Genomic DNA, 18852 nt, shown 5'->3' on the forward strand with positions numbered 1-18852 from the left:
TCGATTGGAATTAGTGACACAAATCATTTTAGTAATTGTTGGTGCACTTTTTTGGACAAACCGACTGTTTGAAAACTTTATTTGCACGAGCTTTCGCGAGCTTAAACTCGTTCCATCGGGTGCTGCAAATGAAATTACTAAAGTTACAATTACTAAAGCCAGTCTTTCATAACAGTGCACAAGCAATTACTAAAGTTATAGACCTGAGACTGACACGGCGCATTAAAGAAATTGGATTATAACACAAATAATGTGCAGGTCTTCCACTGATAATTTAAAGTAAACGACAACATTTCATCATATTCTTATACCACAGCATTACTGATACTGACACAAACATAAGGTACAATGTGAAATTCGAAGAATGTTAACTAATATTGTAAGTTTGGAGGAAAGACACAATTCCCGATAAACTCTGTGCCAGACAAGCCAATCAAACAAAACGTAACAATTCTGACAAAACAAACATCCCGTAATACAAACGTTTGCATAAACCTTTTTCTTTTGGAAACATACAGACACAGATCCAAAAGCAATCGAATTATCATTCACTATGTCTACAGTGCAAGGATCCACGACATCGCCCGACCTCCACAAAAGCTGCTTTGCAAAATATCCTTCTCCCTAAAACCCTTAAAAAATGTATCTGTCGGAGTACATCATGCCTCAAATCTTATCTCCGCTCGCTAATGAATCATGCCCCATCTCACAAGATCTCTGTATTGTTCCGCGTTACATAATCAAGGATACGGAACAGAAAAATCGCCGTCCCTTGCACTCCATGACAGTTGTAGGAGCTCGTTCTATTCTTAGAGCGCACATAGTGTTACGGCCTGGAAGACCAAACATAGTTTTGTTTCTGTAAAGCAGCGCTGCCCTTGGGCCCACTGGCACGAGCCTAATCTCGAGAAATTGCGGCCCTTGGTGGACAAAGAAGACCGATCGTACAGATAAGACAAATATTTCGCGCACGACGATTGATCCACTCAGAAGTTGTTTATGCAGGAAAGCCACAAAAACGCATATACTGCAGACGCATATATTGCAACTAAACGATATTTCTCAGAGTAGGAATTCGTAAATTACAGCCCAATGTATATTTTGCCAGTCTCAAAATACTCAGCAAAATCGCTAGAAATTCCAAGTAGCTGATACGACTAGTCACAAAACACACACTAACGTAGCAGTCATTCAAGTTACTGAGCTGTTGATTTAGTTTTATAAATTTTTTGATTTAATTTAAGATCAAGTTGCCACAGAGCACTGTACTCTATCCGCTTCCACTGTTGCACTTAAACATTAACCGTCACAACGTTCCAAGCTATACGCAGTAAGTTACCACGCCAAATGTATATTGCAATGAAGAAATAACATGGAATTGTTTTAATCGGATTATGAGCGGTCGCAAACGTGATATGCTGCCGGGAGTATCCGCCGTGTCTGTCGTGTTGCAAAACGATGGAAACGCAGATAAGAGATTGCATTGATATTGTGGCCGTTCGTTGCGCGCACACCCTTAGGCAAGGATGAGTCAAGCCCAAGTGCGCTGCTTTTATTGCCTGCCTGTCTTGGAAAAACCGCAAGTAACTTTCCTAGGCAGTCGAGCGTGCAGTGGATCACACTAAACCGGTTGAACGAGTCGGGAAAATTGATGGAATTGAAGTCTTCGCTAAACGGTATTGATTATCGGGTTGAAAGGTCAATTGGTCGCCGATGTAACCACAAACAATTGTCAAACGACCGCTAACTTGACCTCAATGACGGCCAAGAAATAATGTTCCACCAAAAAAATCTGAATCAAACTACGTCACGTGACAACAACAAAATAGCGCTAAAAACAGCGCCACGTAGCGCCAAATTTGTGACAAGCGACGCGCTTCTTAAACGTTCGATATACTCTTACATCATACCATTATTGATATTGGCTGAAGCTTCTATGCCACAACGTAGAAAAGCATGTCCGCCCTTAACAAGTGCTGAAACTAAGCCGGTATTCCGGTAAGAATTCAACGCCCATGGTTTTCCCTAAATGCTTATGAGAAACTAAAATTATTCACTTATTTAAGAAAAATTGTCTAGTATACGAAAATGCAATGTTTCCATGTTCCTGTAAAATCAATAGCCCGGTAAGATTTTTTTTACGTTTAACCCTACATAACTTCAGTATTTTGGATTACATTTTTGATAAATCCACTGCAAATTGCAGATACGTTTTCTGCATTCTAAGTCGGTTATCCGGAACGGGGTTTTCCGGTTTGGATTACGAGGTTTTACAACAATTTTTGGATCGAACTTCACAGCAGCGAAGTAACGTGAAGGCCGTATAAGGCAGGTCTTTAATGCGGGTATATTTTGATCTTATCACATGGAAGCAGAGATCTAAGTTACACCGAGGGCGACAGTTATGTGGTATTTGAAAGAACATCGTTCATTTCGTAGACGTCGTTTATAAAAGGAAACACTTGTGTTTTGTGGTTTAACCGAAATATTTTTAATATATTATTTCATAATGTTGTTTTTGTTAAACACAAAGCCAGTATACACGTTTAGTTACAGAACAAACCATTATCTTGTACATTTATAAATGGTTTTTATACAATTTTCAAACGCCTCGGTCATTCTGATAATGTTAAGTTGGCATGTTCAAATGACAAAAGATATGTTAAGGCCATGTTTAAGTGATAAAAGATATTGCTTTCCGACACGTCTTAATTTAAGGCCATAGAAAGGCTTTTATGGCGTTGTCGTAATTTTTTAAAAGTACTCAAAGGTCAATTGAGTGCAGCGTGTCTGGGGTTTGACAAAGACACATAAGTTAATAACGGTTAGGGCTGTAAGTGGCTAGATCCCTTTTTAAAAGCGCATAGCAGGCCTTTACTTTTAGTGTTACGCGTATAAGTAGGCGACGGAGAAGATATTGCTGGCATTGGCTGGTTTGCTATTTTGCCCTCGCTTGCACATCTGTTGAAAATCGTAAACAAAATACCGCTTGAAGGGCTTGCACTAATGCGTAACTTGCCTATGGTAAACCTTCCCTTGCGAGTAGTTGAAAGCGAGCAAACGTGCAGCGCTAGAGGCAACGACGTGCAACCAGGACAAAGTTTGTGACAAACCCGAAGTTTCGAGCAGGATTATGTATTTTTTGATAATAGTAGAACTACGTTCGATGTTACTGTTGCTGCCAGGCATAATGCATTTTAATTAATCTGTTCTTGTGGCACAAATATACGTACACTTTGATTCACCGAAATTCGCCTGCTATTCAGCTAGGCTACCCAAGTTTGTTTATGTGCTGCAACATTAGCTCGAGGAAGCCCATAATTAAACAGAAGGAAAACGACGGTGAATAAATTATACGTTTAATTGTGCCAGAAGAACAAATTTAAAAACTACCTTCTGTTCAGCGGTTAGCAATTTTCTCGCTAAGCAAAAATCATTTTGCAGCAATCATGCACGTGACCTTATATCACAATAAACATTAAAACGTAGGCTTAAAAAGCAGGAAACTGTAGCGTTCGTTTTTGGGGTAACTGGAATATGTTTCAACAGCAACGACTGTGGTGCATTCTGACGTCAGCTATTTTCTTCACAGTTACGTCACAAGGTATTTATCTGTGAAGTTCAATGGTTGCTTTGGTGAATCTTTTTTTGATTTTCAGGCAAATGGCTTAACATTTTGCATGTTTCTTAATTCGATTGTACACAGTTTCTTGTTTATTCAAAACTCAGACTTTGTGTAATTTAGAAAAAACTTAACAGCAGCCGTGGTTGTAGAGTTCATTTTTTATTCGTAATCAAGTTGTTACTTTCCAGCCCTGCGGTGCTACGACAGATTGGCGATAGAAGCGGGCGGATTCGTTGTAGCGAATTCAAGCGAAGAAAGGACTTGTCCGCATAACAATAAGTGCTTCCTCATCATAACCGACATTCTCACACCGCTGGCCAAAACGTGGGGTAATTCGAACCGTGAATTGTTATTAGGAAGGTCTGTAATGTTACCAGGCATTCCGCACAGGTGTCAAAGGGTCGTTAGCCGCGGGAAACTGCATCGCTTCGGTTGCATGCGAAGAGTTGAAATGTGAAACCCTCGTTACCACGGGCGTAATTTTCACTTTACAACAAGAAGTCAGTTTCGAAAATTGCAAGGTGACATGCTGCGATTCCGACTATTGCAACGGCGCTGAAATTTATGCCAGTGACGTCACAACGACGCCTGATCCACTTGGAGTGACGTCATCATCGCCTGCAGCCAACATAGACAAACCGAATGTGGCAACAGGTAATGACGACAAATGGATTTTGAACAATAAACTGTGGAGGGACGTAAATACTGTGCGCAACACCAGCAATATTATAGATATGTTTTATTGAACTGGTGTTGGTATCACTTAATTGCCTAAATGTATTAAATAAATAAAACAAGGCTACGTTTTTGCAATATGTTCCACCTTTTTTTTGGATTTATGAGTAACTTGTTAATAGTATTATTCATTCATTGTCCAACTTAATGCTTAAAATAAGAGTAATACAAAGTTAGATTACAAATACTCAAGTTTATCATCACACCACTAAATATCAGAGTCGCGTCAACGCATTAGCGAAATAACGTTTGTCTCATATTATTTTTTGAAATATCCAGGTTTAAAATGCTACAACACGGTGATGTTCGAATCTATGGGAACTCTCATTGAAAACACGAGAGAGGAACAAGATTGTCCGGGTCCACAGAGTTGTTTCTATCTCACATCTGATACTGTGATGTCGGTGGAGGGACTCGGCAGTAAGTGTGAATGATTTGAGATTGTTGTTAAGGTTGGCGAATTTGAAGAACATATTTTCTTTGGATTCTACTAAAAAATCAAAACTGTCGATGCCACTGCCACCTGGTTTAAACTTATTACTGCACATAGAAACAATTGTTATCTTTGTGAGGCCCTCATTAAATGTGCCACAAACAGTGTGCACCGAAGCGTGCAGTATATCATTTTCCACGCTGTGTCCGCACTCGATAAAGACACATCGCATCGGGGTCACCAGTTAAAGCGGTTTCAGTTTTATTTCCATCGCTTCAAAAAGTATCTGTTAAAGCTAACCACGCTAAAATATCGGAGAACACGCGCGAAAAAGGCACACTGCACGCTTCGGTGCACTCTGAGGCAAATTGAATGTCGTCACAGCTGTTTGTTAAACAAAAATTGGTATCATTGTTTTCACCATATTTTTTTAAAATTTCAATTTTGTAACTGATGTGTTGCAGACGTAAGCGGGAGCATTGTAATGGGAAACTGCTTTCCCACTGCATCGTGTTCACAACTTGACTGCGAATCCCTCCAGCAATCCGGAGCAATGTTCAACCTACCCGATGACGTCACCTTTTCTAACTGTCGGATCTCGTGTTGTTACGAGAATCTCTGCAACCATTTACCACGTGATGCAAATGTTGTGACTGAACTTCCAACTACAATTTCCCCGCCCATTCCAAGTGGCGGGACGACAGGTTAGCACTTAGGCAATTAAACTTGCATTGCAATGAGTTTTAAACGTATATTACCACACACATATCCACTTATCGTCTACTAAGTTTAGCAAACAGAAAAGTGTACGTCCCTTATGACATCAACGACATTTGCTCATTTTTCAATCGGTAACACCTTTAAAGACACATTCAAATTCACTCAACTCCAATAGCAAGACTACAAATTGTACAGGAAATGATCACACGATACTGTCATGTTTCCGTTGCAGGTTTAAGATGTTACAACTCGATGTTGATCGAATCCATGGGATCGGTTAGACTCGATACGAGAGAGGAGGAAGTTTGTCCGGGTCTATACAGTTGCTTTTTTCTAACATCCGATACAGTTACCAAGGTTGAAGGTTTTGGAGGTATACTTTTTATTTTAAACATATTCCAGTACATTATTGAACCAATACGACCGTTTTTGTTCAAGATTGCGTTAGGAATAAAAGGCTCAAGCACTCCAAAATCTAATATTAAATTCAACTTGTAGCGCATTTGATTTATACAATAGAAGTCCGAGGCAAGACATCAATGGGCAACTGCTTTCCATCTGTCGCGTGCAATCAAATGGACTGTGACAGCCTTCAAGGGTTTTTGCAAGACAGCGAAAATCAGGTTACCTTTGAAAATTGCCAAGTGACTTGCTGCAACTCTGACCTTTGCAACAATGGAACCACTGATATCGTTGCCATGGATCCAATCGACGATACGTCAGCAAATAATGGTAACTTAACGCTATTGTAAGAGAGTTCTGTTGCAATCTCTAATACACGGTCCCCATTTCTGCACTTTGCTGGTTTTCTTGCATACTTTGTGAGCTTAGTTCAATTTCTATAACTTGTTCTGCGATACGGGTCAGTCTCTTTGTCCTCAGAATTAAGGTCCTTTCACAATTAATTTTTTTCATAATGCACTCAATTTATGTTCATTTCTGTACGAAAAACGACACAAAATAATCACCTGACCAACTCATTTTTTTACAACACCGGAATTCACCTCCAAACAAAATTTCAGTATGTGGCGCCCCCGTGCGATCAGCTCAAGCCGGTGTGATGCAAGTTCTATCTTCACCCGGTTGGCCTGGCACCTATGACGACAACATCACCTGCCAGTGGACGGTAAAGGCCCCACCAGGTCACGTGATTCACTTCGTTGTCGAAGCTTTCCGAACCGAAACGTGCTGTGACGAACTTCGGGTAAGTTCGGAATTTATCGGATTTTATTTCAAGAATTCGGTAAATTTCGGCTGCTTGCAGTTTTACAACACGACGGGTTCGCTTATCGATACCTTCCGAGGATGGAAGTCTCGCGGAACCACTATGACGTCACAAGAGAGTACAATTCGGCTTTTATTCAACTCAGATGAGACGTTCAGTTACGATGGATTTTCTTTTAACTTCACAGCAGTTGCAAGTAGGTTGAAAATTCCCCCCAACAAATTTGGTATTTTTGACTGTGGTTTATTCCTATACAGTTGAGAAGTGATGGCTTCGTTACTCCTGCGAAGGAAATTCTCAACAAGCCAAAGGAGTGAATCGTCGCTTACTTGGAATTTGTACACATGTTTTTCGCCATTGACTGCTGATATCAGTTGTGTTTGTTTTCTGTTTATTAAAAACAAGTCTGAAGTTACTCCTTGAATGCTTTGACTAAAATCAGATCGCCAGCACTTCCAGCGTAATAATAATTGGCATGGAGGCAACTATTGCTGGTATAACTTGCGCAATAGCATAACGGTTAAGCCAAAAAATCATGATTTAGTTACTCTGTTGGATTTCCGCCAAGAAATAAATAACACCAACCACACCCAACAAAACCGGTCTTTGTATAAGTAATGGTAATTACGCCGCCCGTTGATAACTGCGACCTCCGCCCTTTGGCCGTCAACCTGTCACAACAAATCAACTTTGGAATGATCCGCAACAGACGCAATGTACGTCAAACTGAGTAGAGCCCTAAAACAGCAAGCAGCCTATAAAACAAGTCATTAAGAGGACATAATGAACTTGTGCCCAACCACAAACATGAATTTCTACAGCCAATCACATCCTCTTAGACAGTAAGTGGATAATAGCCCGTATATTTCATGTAACAATGGAAATTTTTAGACACAAGACGTTTGGACTGCTTCAAATTTCGGCACAATATTGCGTAAAGTAAAACTAACAGGGTTCAGAAACAATAAGGCAAAGATCTTTGTCAAGTTTTCTGATATATCTGCTACTGACAGCGGAAGTTGTGTATTAACGCAACTACAACAACACACATGTTTATATGTCATTGTATCTTCATGGGTTGAACTTTGAACAACAGTAATAAGGATACTTAGTGGACTGTGGCAGTTCCCCAGGGAAATGTTTAGTCGCTTTGGCAAACTGAGTAATTTCGATGTTAGGCTGGCAATTGAACAAAGCAACACAACAAGTTGCAAAGCCCGTGCCGTTTTCTCTTGAGATTTATAAATGTCTTACAATTCATCGCCTTCAATTCATTCATCTGCAATCCACCAACACGTTTCAAAATTACGCAACTTTCATGGCTTCCGTTCCGGGTAATCAAAAGATCTTTTTGGCACAAGCTCCAAATACCGAATTGTGACGCAACAACAAAAACAGAATGCGGTGATTGTCGGCACTTGTGACAAAGGGCGGTTGTCATTATTGTGCAAGCGGCGGACCTTTGATCAAAAAAACACTTAGTTCAAAAATAGGTGAAGGGTGTACAAGATTTGATAAAAGTTTAAACAGCCATTATTGTATGCGAGTGTCAAAACGAATAAAACGCCGAAGTAACTGCGTAGCTGGTTAATGCATATGAACTTGAGACTAACGTGGCGATTTACGATTTAAGAGGAACCATATACTGTACGTGTACGTGTTATAACAATATAATAGCCCGGCTTAATAACGCTGAATCAATTATTGTGTTGCACTCGTGTGCCATAACTTGTCGCAAACTACTGTTAAGACGAACGTTCTAAACGCGCCAACGTACATAATCAACACTAACAAACACTTCATGTTGTTTACAAGCGCACGAGGATAAAGGAGATGCAGAAATCCTGCGGGCAAATTGAACTCTGTCATCGGCAGACCTTGCACCCCAGTTTGGTTGCAGGTTATCAGTTTGCAGCTGCAATTACATGCAGTGATTGCAGTTAAACGCTACCCTGGGAAGGGTATAGGCGTGGGACAGTCGCTGGTTGTAAATATGGCAACAGCTTTTTAAATCATTCATTGACTTGAGCAAGTTGTAAAACCAGGGAGTCAGTAGTGAAGTGATGGTTATGTTGAGGTATATGAGAGCGTTTGATGGCAACAAAGTGAGCAGCAATGTTGTGCGAAAAGTATAAACACTTGGAAGTCCTTAATCAGCAAGCAGTCAAGGAAGTGTTATTAATTGCACGTTTTGCAACGACAAAGTTTGCGTATGAAACAGCGGAAGAGTATATTGCTTTTACCCATTTCCTCGAAACAGCAACGTAGAAGTAAAGTGACACTGCAACTTTATGAAATAATTAATTTTCGAATCAAGAAAATAAAATAGGAGACGATAAAGCAAGTGCGTCACAATATTTTTTCCGAACTACTTAAACCAGATACGGAACAAACTTCGTTTTTTACAGCTTGTAATGGGAGTCTGTTCAGTTTGGCTGCGGCCTAATTTATGGGGAATGCCGTGAGATGAGAAAAAAACAGAAGAATTGTTGTAAACAGCCTTCCTTTGACGATACCACAGTCGGGCAATACGTTAAGGCGAAACAAAACGCTAAGACTAGTCTGTAACTATATTACCACTTCTAAGACATCATAACCTTTGCAAATTTGGTTGACTTGTTTCGCCGAATGTTGAATGGAGTTTACAAGTGTGACGTCAGTAAAAAAAGCTTACGGAACACTGCTTTCGAATATCAGGTTTAATACTGTAACGCATTGAAACATCGCCAAAATATTGCGGTTACACAGGACTGTGGTATTTGATTGTTGGCAAGTGTTCTTATTTGTAAGCTGACAAGGAGCGTGCAAAGCGATCGAAACTTCAGTTTATGGTATGATACCCGGCGAACTGGCAAGGAGTTTAAAAACGTGAGACGGCCGAGCAATTACATCACATCACATGTTTGTGAGTGCCGGCTCCGAGCGCCAATGGCATATAAGTTCGTAGCGGAAAGTTTGGTTCTGCGGGTTGCGTGCGTAGAATGTGTGGGCGGCAATCGGCAAAATTTCCACCAGAACACGTTTGTCTCTCACGTGATATAACGCACTGTTGCTGTTTTTTTGGTAATAATAAAAAACAAAGAGATGGTGTGACGCAACAGTTCAAGCTGACATTTTTGTCCAAAAAAACGCCGACTTAGGGAATTGCCTTTTTCGATGACAGAATTGCGACATACTGTCCTCCCAACTTTGCGTCATTTCCACGTTTCAACCGCCAGACTTGCCTTGGCGAAAAAACAGTTATTCTCTCATTTTTATCGCGTTTTTCGAAGTCTTTTTCTAACAACTTTAAGGGGGCAACAATGGTGAAAAGCAGTGGATTCTGGTGGGCCGAAAAGCTTGCTGAAAAATACGTTTAAACACCAAAAACGTAGACGAGCTAACGAGATAGGGCACCACGTGAAGGAAAGGGTTATTTATTGTACTGTTTCAGCTTGCAAGTACGAATTCAGGAGATTTAAATGCCAAGGTTTTATCTAAAAGCCGAAGAAATTCTACGCGCAATGCGTAGTTTGTAGATCCAACAAAATTACAGCAGATAAGCGCATTCTCCTCTCAATGCTAATGGTTAAATTTCCACGGGGCTTTTTTCACTTCATGGGCTTGCTTTGGGCGGTTTTGGTAAAAAAATTTATATAAACTCATGGCAACTTGATGCACATCCCATTTTACTCAGAGGGTCGAAATCACAGAAATGTGTTTAGGATTGGATAGAAGCACAAACAGTTTAACTATAGCCTGACGTATAGTCTCATAGCATAAAAAGTATTGCAAAGGCAATTTTTTTATATCAATTATTTCGGTTTGTAATTTATTTTGCCAATATCATTGATATCGTACCAATAACCAGCAATTTCAATTAAGCTTAACGGATTTTTGTTTATTTAGCATTTTTACTCAAGTAGAAACAGTGGACAAAATGAAACTGAGGGGCATATTCTGCCTCCTAATGTGGACGACTGTTCTATTTTCGTCGACTCAAGGTTCGTGTTTATGAGAATACAAAATAGCGAAAGCCATAAGTTTATTTCACAAAATTTCATTTCAAAATATATAAAAATTATTAACTACGCAGTGTATGGCAAAAATTAACATAATAAAAAGTTATGTAAAACCATATAAAATAAGATGGAAAAGGCATAAATTAAATGCTTGCTGAATAAAAAGTGCTTCAGAAAGAGCTCATATAAATTTTGCTCTGTAGAAACTGATGGACCTAAAGCAAACCCATTGTACTATGACACATTATAGTATAAGTTCTTATAACAGGGATTCGCGGTGCAATGTGGTTTGCCTTTTTTAAATTGTTGTTACTTCGGTTTTCAAGGAAAGGAACTTAATTCCGATTGACATATCATACTGCGATGCTGGCCTTTTAGCTGTTGCAGTAACAAACACGAGGTTTCGTTTAAAGATTTCGTGACAGAAATACTTCGGCGAGCTCGTCTGTAAAAAGGTCAATAATTTCAGTGTCCATTGACAATTTGTTAGCGACCAATACGTCACCTTACAATAACAAAAACGGCTGGCACATATTACAGGAAAACAGGGACATGTTTTATTTATTTAAGATGTTTCGGCCGTTTATTAGGTTTGAAACCACTTCCATTTGCACTGATAATGGCCTTTGTGTTTAAAACGTCTGCATGATTGCATAATGTTCGTCGCTTTGGCGTTTTCTTTTGAGTTAATAAGCTCCAAGTAACTAGACGTAATGCTCCAACATGCAAATATAACATGCATCACTGACCAAACACTTATTACTCACAAAGGGTTGAAGTGTTACAACACAATGAAAGTGGAGGCACTCGGAATATCGGTCGTCAACACAAAGGAAGAGACTGACTGCCCGGGACCAATGAGCTGTTTTTACGTCACCGCCGACACCGAGACGAACATCGGATCACAAAGTAGGTGTTATTGTGTGTACTGTACATCAGGGTTGTCCAACACTCGCCCTGTGACAGTTCTGAGTGGCCAGTACGTTCATTTCCAGAGTAAAGTAGACCAACTGTGTATATTTATATAAACTTGTATTCCGTGAAATTTAACATCAAAAACGTCGAAAAAACCTCATTTTACGATGTGACGACTTTGCATACTTTTGCACCATCATGTGGTAAAAAAAAGAACATAAATTAAACATAAAAGCTCATTAGCCAAAAAGGTTGGACGCCCCTACGTGAGAATGGAAGGGCTTCACATTTTGGTGAAGACATAAACAAAAAGTTAAACTTTATTTTGTAAGTTTTTGCGATCTTAAGTCAAGGATCTTGCGATATTTACTTTCTTGTCCTCTACCTTCCACAATGTTTAGGCGGTAAAACTGATGTAACATAAGACTTGGGTGGGAGAAAACAAACAGATTCATAAATAAGACTTGGCCAATAAAGTCGGGAAAACCCCAATATGTGTCCTAGGGTTGCCGTCCTCTGGTGGGCAAAACAGGATATCGATGGATTTCAGTAACGAACTGGTAGAAATTGGCTTGTGGCGACGAGTGCAGCGGAAACAAAAGGGACATATAGAAACACCACGTATAAGAAACCCTTTTAGGCAACCAAATTATGATATTTAACTCCAATGATTTGGTTGCAACCCAGTTAACCTTAGTCCGGAAAACTATACAAGCGGCTATTGCAAGAACAAGCAAGACAAAACAAAACGACCAAAATCAAACCATTTGTGGAGTAAAATAATCCAAATTCTTGCAGCACAAAACCACACCAAACTATTTCAGCATTTTAAACTCGCACCGCCCATATCTCGGATCATTGCGGGAGAACTTGCGGTTCTTAAACTTTTCGCGTGCGACGCACTTTGACAAATTCATCGCCATTGCGACGCACAATTGTCAATCTTTCAGCACGATTTGTTCCAATTTCCTGTTCGTTTATTGATAATAAGTAATGCAATTCAACCCAATAAAACAGCACATCAGGCGTCGCAACGCACATTATCAGAACTACTGGTGTAATAAACGTTTAATTCCAGGTAAATATTATCAAAAACGAACCAAAAAGCACCGTGGTGGCTACATATTAACCAAAATTTTGTGTGGCACTTACGAATGTTGTACATTTTTTCGGGCAAGATCGTCTACAACAGTCACAAAATGCTGCACTGATGATGGTGGCCATCTCTGTCTACAGCTTACGTACGTTTAATAACGATGATATCCACCTTCTTTCAGATTCGAAAGGTTCGATGGTCGTGGGCAACTGCGCGCCAACTGAGTCTTGCGCAACTCTCAGCTGTGACCAGTTCAAATCCTCGGGCTCCTTGGGTAGCATCAGTCAGTTTATCACGATCAAAAACTGTCACTTCAGTTGTTGCAACACATCGCTCTGCAACGATGACCCAGCAGAACCTATCAATGAGATTACGGTCTCCGCCACGACCACTGAAGCACCCGCGGCCACACGAGCAGCAACAGTAGCTACCGAGACAATGACTGCTGCTGGCAGGTTAATGGTAACAACTGCAGAAGCACTGAAGGCTGAATTTACAACAGGTCCGCACTCATTTTATTTCTACTGTTTCAAATATTTGGAGTTATAGTTTCTAAATAACTGGTTCAGTGACATCTGTCAAAAACACTTCTCCTTTTGTTGCATTTTTAGACTCGCAATGGGAAGGATCGGCCACGGAGGGTAAGTTATTATCTAACAAACGCGCGTGTTAACTTGAATGTGACGTCATACATTACATTGTAGCACAAACATCCCGATGCGGAGAAACGAACAGAACAGCGGTGGTGGACTTCGTTGCCTTGCTCAAATCGCCGGGTTGGCCTGGCAACTACGACAACAACGAGAGATGCGATTGGTTGATAGTGGCTCCACCGGGTCACGTGATCGAGTTCGTCGTCGAATCGTTCAACACGGAGAGATGTTGCGACGTGCTTCGCGTGAGTGTTTATTGCGTCACAAGTCTTATTTAGCCCAACAGTTTTCATGAGATTCTTTTGTGTGAAAGTCTGGTGAATAATCGGTTACCTCCACAAAGCCAACTTTTCCATGTTGTCTTCATATCTGTGTCAAGGTTATCACATTCACAAACCCCGTAAACGGCCTTTTGATGTGGTCATAACATCCAACGCATCGCTATAAACACTCTATTTGCAGCTAACAACTTATATATAGCAAGATTTGTGTAGGGATATCCCTGCCATATGACCCAAAAGTACAAGAGACTTGCTGCATAAGATACTACTCGGTAACAAGCATGTGAAGAAAACCTAAAGACAAATAAAGGGGGGAATATTGCTGTACATTCATTGATTTATCCTCATAGAATGCATGCAAGAAGAAATATTTCGATGAAAACTTTATGTGCTCAGGCAGTGAACGTTGGCAACACGAAACGTCGCTGATTGCGTTTAATAGTTGCAGCATTCTTGTGCAACTGCAAGAAGGGCCATTTGAAACACCGGCACGCTACAGCACAAAGAACTTTGAACCAATTGCTTCCGTCCCTTACAATATTCGACCACTTGGCTCGAACCGAAAGGGGAATTTGCTCATTAAATTCCCGAACCCGACAAGTTTGCACCTGTCCTGACCGCCCTATATTCATTTGCAGGCACTTCTGGGGTAACTTCCACATCGTACAATTTTAGAAAAGTGGAAATGCCCGAACATTGTAACGTTAATGATTACTTGTTTATATTAACCACCATCAACTTTGCATGTGCAGGTGTATGACGAAGGCGAATCCGACCCCATACAAACTGTAGCTGGAACGGCCCCTCGTGGGGCGTCTCTGACAAGTAGAACCAACAGAGTCCGTGGGGTTTTCACTTCCGACGCCACTTTCACAAACTCGGGATTCTTGATCACATACACGACTTTCTTAGGTGAGATAACACGTGACAATGGGCAGCCTCCCATAGTATTTATATCGCCGACGATCTTGCGACATTTAATGACGTCATGAACCTGTTACGCTGTTTTAAAGAACAATGTAATTGCGACACAAAATACGTCACTAAAATGTGACGTATATGTTGAGTACGTCATCACAGCATAATCACCAGTTCTTTAGCGTTTACATCTACGTGTTGTGTGTTCATTCACGTACACTTTCTACATGTAGTCACAACTAGACACACTCGTACGATTTGATCCTGGGATTTATTTCTTGAATACTCCGGCTTTTTTTAGTTTTCAATAAACGCCACAACCTCTTTGCAAACAATCGAACAAGTTATTACTAATTTTATCCTGATCAAGTAAATCGTGGAATCAATAGAATTCTATCTGTAGCCAAGCAGAGCGTAAAACCTGTGTCGACATTCAAAGCATTTTTCCGGTAATATAACCATGAATTTTGTCTTTATAGGAGAAACCCAGCCATCAGGAACAACAGGTTTGTCTACCTTATGTGCCTGAGACATGTTTTAGTAAAAGCTGCACGGGGCCCAGTATCCTGTGTGCTTGACTACACTGCCTTCGTTTGTGGTGTTTTACCGAGTTCCGTGATTTTAAAACTACAGTCCACCACCGACCCACTTATTTATAAACACCGAGTATTTTGCGTCTTGTTACTTCAGCAAACCATACATCGATAAAAACCCTTTGTAATCCGATTTAACAAACTAATACATACCTAACTTTTATTATAGGAACGCCAGAAAATATCCAAACAGCAACAGCAGGAGGTATGTCAAGCAACTATTGTTTCAGTAACAAAACATTCTGTTGCTGTCGTTTTGAACGCGGTTAATTCGAAATTTTAGCAGCTATTGACAAAACCATTGACGTTTTCCCCCTAAAAACTACGTACGAATTAAATTGACACCGCGTTTCATAAGAAGTAACTCGAATTAAGTTGTGGACGTGATTCGGTCGCATCGAGCTGGGTCGAACGCAAGGGTCGACAGAAAAGTTATTAGAATCAAAAACCGTGCATATTGAAACGGACAAATTCGACAATACTTTTTCATGGTTACCTTTTAGTCTGCGTATATTTTATCTTTCAATAAATGTGGACTTTAGCACAACTTTCACAAAACAAAACATGCCTATATGCCACACACTAATAACATGTGAACATAAACCGTACATCTTGCTTTATTACAAACTAAAAATTTTTCTATTCACTTGATGTATTTTTTCTATAAATAATGCCCCCGACAGAGGCGACCACTACAAGTACAATGGGTATATCACCAAAGTATTTATTGATCAAACCCCTGTACAATGATTTATATTAACATCTAATTAAAAAGTTAACTATGAAATCAAAATATGGACATAATCTGTGACTGGTTAGAATAAAAAACAAACATGGATTTGTTCCATTTTGCAAAAAAATCTCAAGCTATTTTAATTTTAGCTAAAAGAGTTTTCAATTCAGAAACATTTTTTATAAAAACCAACCAAAGTTGACATCTATATTAGTATTACACATAACAACAACTAAAATCATTGAAAACAATCTTAGATTCTTGTGGCGGCCAACTCTCTGCCATTCCTGATGTTAAAGGTGTTCTTACCTCCCCTAATTATCCAATGAGGTACCCCTCCTTAGCTGGATGTGTGTGGGTCATCACTGCTCCCGCAGGCATGAAAGTGTCGATCAGTTATGTTCACTTTGCCACCGAAGCGTGTTGCGACAAAGTTTATGTGAGTTTCCTGCAAAAATTTGGAAATTAACTAACATTCAGATGAAAGTTTGCATTACCGAACTAAGTTGTTTTTCTTACAAGGCCGTTTGATATTTCTATTTCACCTACTTCTTATTCTAAAAGAGTCTAACATTAAATGCAAACGTAAAAACTACTTTTTTGTATAGTTTTTGTATAATAAAAGTACAGTGGAGCTATAAACAATACAATGGTTAACTAATAATAAGCCATTATAACACAGTTTAATTTGTAAAAGCATTCCATTATATTATATCTGTGATTAAAGAATGAAAAAAACTATTTTAAATACTAATATTTTTCAAAAAGTGATTTGTACATTTATACAGTTTTTTGATTCATTGGACACAAAGGCAGGTCCACTAGCAACCCACAGTGGAACAACAGTACCCTTGCCATACATAAGCCCATCGGAAACACTAGTTGTACAATTTAATAGTGATTCCTCATTGGAATTAGCTGGATTTGATATGAGATATACAGCTGTTGGTAAGGCACAGAAAACAAATTGCACAGCATTGAAGAAATGGTTTTAAAATCTGTGGTGTAAAATTCAGTAACGAGACTACGTGAATGAATGGAAAATTATTAATTTCAAATCATGCAATAAATCCAACCGCTTCGAAACATTCCATTTGAACCAAAAGTTTCACAAACAAGTTCATTCATTTTTTTTATGTAATGAAATCATCATTGTAACTTAGAACACTTTGTTTCAGAATCAACTCCCAACATCACAACAGAAGGTACAGTTTGTCAATTTTGCATCCAAACAAACAAAATATTTACAAAAGTTGTGTTTGTTCACAGCAACTCTATGTAACGACACCAGTATTGTAGTGACACCTGGAAGAGATGTTGCAATAAAATCAATAAACTACCCCAACAACTATGAAAGTGGCATGAATTGTTGGCTGGTAGCTTCCACAATGGCTGGCATGCATTTGAAAATTGAATTTACCTTTTTTTCAACAGAGAGATGTTGTGATGCACTCAGTGTAAGTTAATTCACAAAAGTACAAAAAGTAATTTCCTTTTTTTCAAGCAGTAAGTTAAACTAAAGTTTATTGAAACAATAGTTTTGCCCACTAATTAATAGGGTTTCAATAGGGTCAGGTTATACACTTTGGTTGCAATAAAGTAGTTTTTGAACTTACATCCATGGCTACAATATTTCCAGCCGCAAGTTTTTAGTAACAATTAAACTCCAAAACAGATTTTTGACTCTGACATACCTAACCCCACCAAGTCTCCACTGCATCAAATTAAAGGAAGTGTTGATGAAACAAACAGGGTGGTTTATTCACCAAGAAACTACCTTGCTCTACAGTTTCAATCAGACAGTAGTGTCAACTACAGAGGTTTCGGTGCAATTTTATCAGCAGGTTACAAATCAACCCCTGTTATAGTTAACACAAAACAATTATACTTGTAACAAGAAGTTTGCTTTTTTTAGTTTCTGTCGACGAGGTTCCAAATAATGTCACAAATATGCATCAAAACCGCACCGAAATTATAGGAGTGGCCGAACCACAAACAGAACAACCTGGTAAATAAAATAAATCCAAGTAACAAGTAGAATGTAGGAGCTTAACACATTTCGTAAAATGATATTTTTAGGAAATTTTAATTGCATTACTTTTCGGAGGACGATAGTTCCTGGGGCTGTACGTTATTATGAAAATATCAATTTGGGATGCCAAGCCAGATCATGCGTTTTTATGCAAGCAGATGCAGTTATTGATGGTATGTGCAACAAGAGTGGTTTGTTCATGTAAAAAAATCATTACATTTTTAGTAACAAACACTTTGTACAATAACAGGTCAAAACGGTCAAGTTGAAATAGGAGGCTGTATTCCAAGTGATCAGTGCCACAACTTTACTTGTGAGTTCGCTTCTCAACAAGTGTTGTCAGGTGACATTGGAGTCCCGGTTACCAACTGCAATATCACCTGTTGCAATGAAAATTTGTGCAATGACCCATCACTACCCAGTCCTTCTGTCATGTCACCCACCACAGCAGGTTTATCACCAAGCAACACCACTTCCTCAAGTGGATGTGGTGGAGAGTTTGACGTTGACGTGGGGTTAGATCAAACAGTCAGAAGTCCCAACTACCCAGGGGAATACCCATCAAACTCCAATTGCCAATGGGTGATAAGAGCTCCACCTGGATATAAAATACAACTCAAATTTGAGGACTTCTACACAGAGAACTGCTGTGACAAATTAAAGGTTAGAAAGTAATGTGTTTCAGTAATTAAAATGTACTTAAATAATTGTGTGTTTAGTTATTCAACTCCACTGGCGGCAGCATCGACGAGTTTGCAGGAGTAAGCCATCAATCCAGTATATACAGTGAAGAAAATTATTTGAGGCTTGTTTTCACATCCGATGGTTCAGTTGTGAACCGTGGATTCCGACTAACTGCATCTGCTCAGTGTAAGATATGAAACCATGCAAT

The 18852-nt window shown here is 39.4% G+C and overlaps 2 protein-coding genes across 6 annotated transcripts in view; both read left to right on the top strand.

Moving 5' to 3' along the window:
* The first annotated feature begins 3465 nt into the window (after positions 1-3465).
* Positions 3466-7095, top strand: LOC145912982 (uncharacterized). Its single transcript, XM_083000469.1, has 10 exons — positions 3466-3604; positions 3814-3954; positions 4016-4279; positions 4640-4780; positions 5258-5497; positions 5746-5886; positions 6033-6245; positions 6536-6717; positions 6778-6934; positions 6996-7095. Exons 1-10 carry the CDS (start codon positions 3538-3540, stop codon positions 7004-7006), a joined length of 1557 nt encoding a protein of 518 aa, XP_082856595.1. The 5' UTR covers positions 3466-3537; the 3' UTR covers positions 7007-7095.
* A 3535-nt stretch (positions 7096-10630) lies between these two features.
* Positions 10631-18852, top strand: part of LOC145912981 (cubilin-like) — a 33517-nt gene continuing 25295 nt past the window's right edge. For all 5 annotated transcript variants that reach the window (XM_083000464.1, XM_083000466.1, XM_083000468.1 and 2 more), the window contains exons 1-17: positions 10631-10721; positions 11511-11648; positions 12932-13252; positions 13362-13391; positions 13455-13648; positions 14437-14596; positions 15082-15108; positions 15365-15400; positions 16186-16367; positions 16717-16876; positions 17107-17133; positions 17198-17385; positions 17604-17772; positions 17844-17936; positions 18008-18133; positions 18211-18623; positions 18680-18830. In XM_083000464.1, coding sequence (XP_082856590.1) covers positions 10658-10721; positions 11511-11648; positions 12932-13252; positions 13362-13391; positions 13455-13648; positions 14437-14596; positions 15082-15108; positions 15365-15400; positions 16186-16367; positions 16717-16876; positions 17107-17133; positions 17198-17385; positions 17604-17772; positions 17844-17936; positions 18008-18133; positions 18211-18623; positions 18680-18830 — 2479 coding nt within the window. In that variant the 5' untranslated portion in view covers positions 10631-10657. The remainder of the gene's footprint in view (positions 10722-11510; positions 11649-12931; positions 13253-13361; positions 13392-13454; positions 13649-14436; positions 14597-15081; positions 15109-15364; positions 15401-16185; positions 16368-16716; positions 16877-17106; positions 17134-17197; positions 17386-17603; positions 17773-17843; positions 17937-18007; positions 18134-18210; positions 18624-18679; positions 18831-18852) is intronic.

This window comes from Ascidia mentula, chromosome 9 (assembly GCF_947561715.1).
Source record: "Ascidia mentula chromosome 9, kaAscMent1.1, whole genome shotgun sequence".
Taxonomy (NCBI): Eukaryota; Metazoa; Chordata; class Ascidiacea; order Phlebobranchia; family Ascidiidae; genus Ascidia; species Ascidia mentula.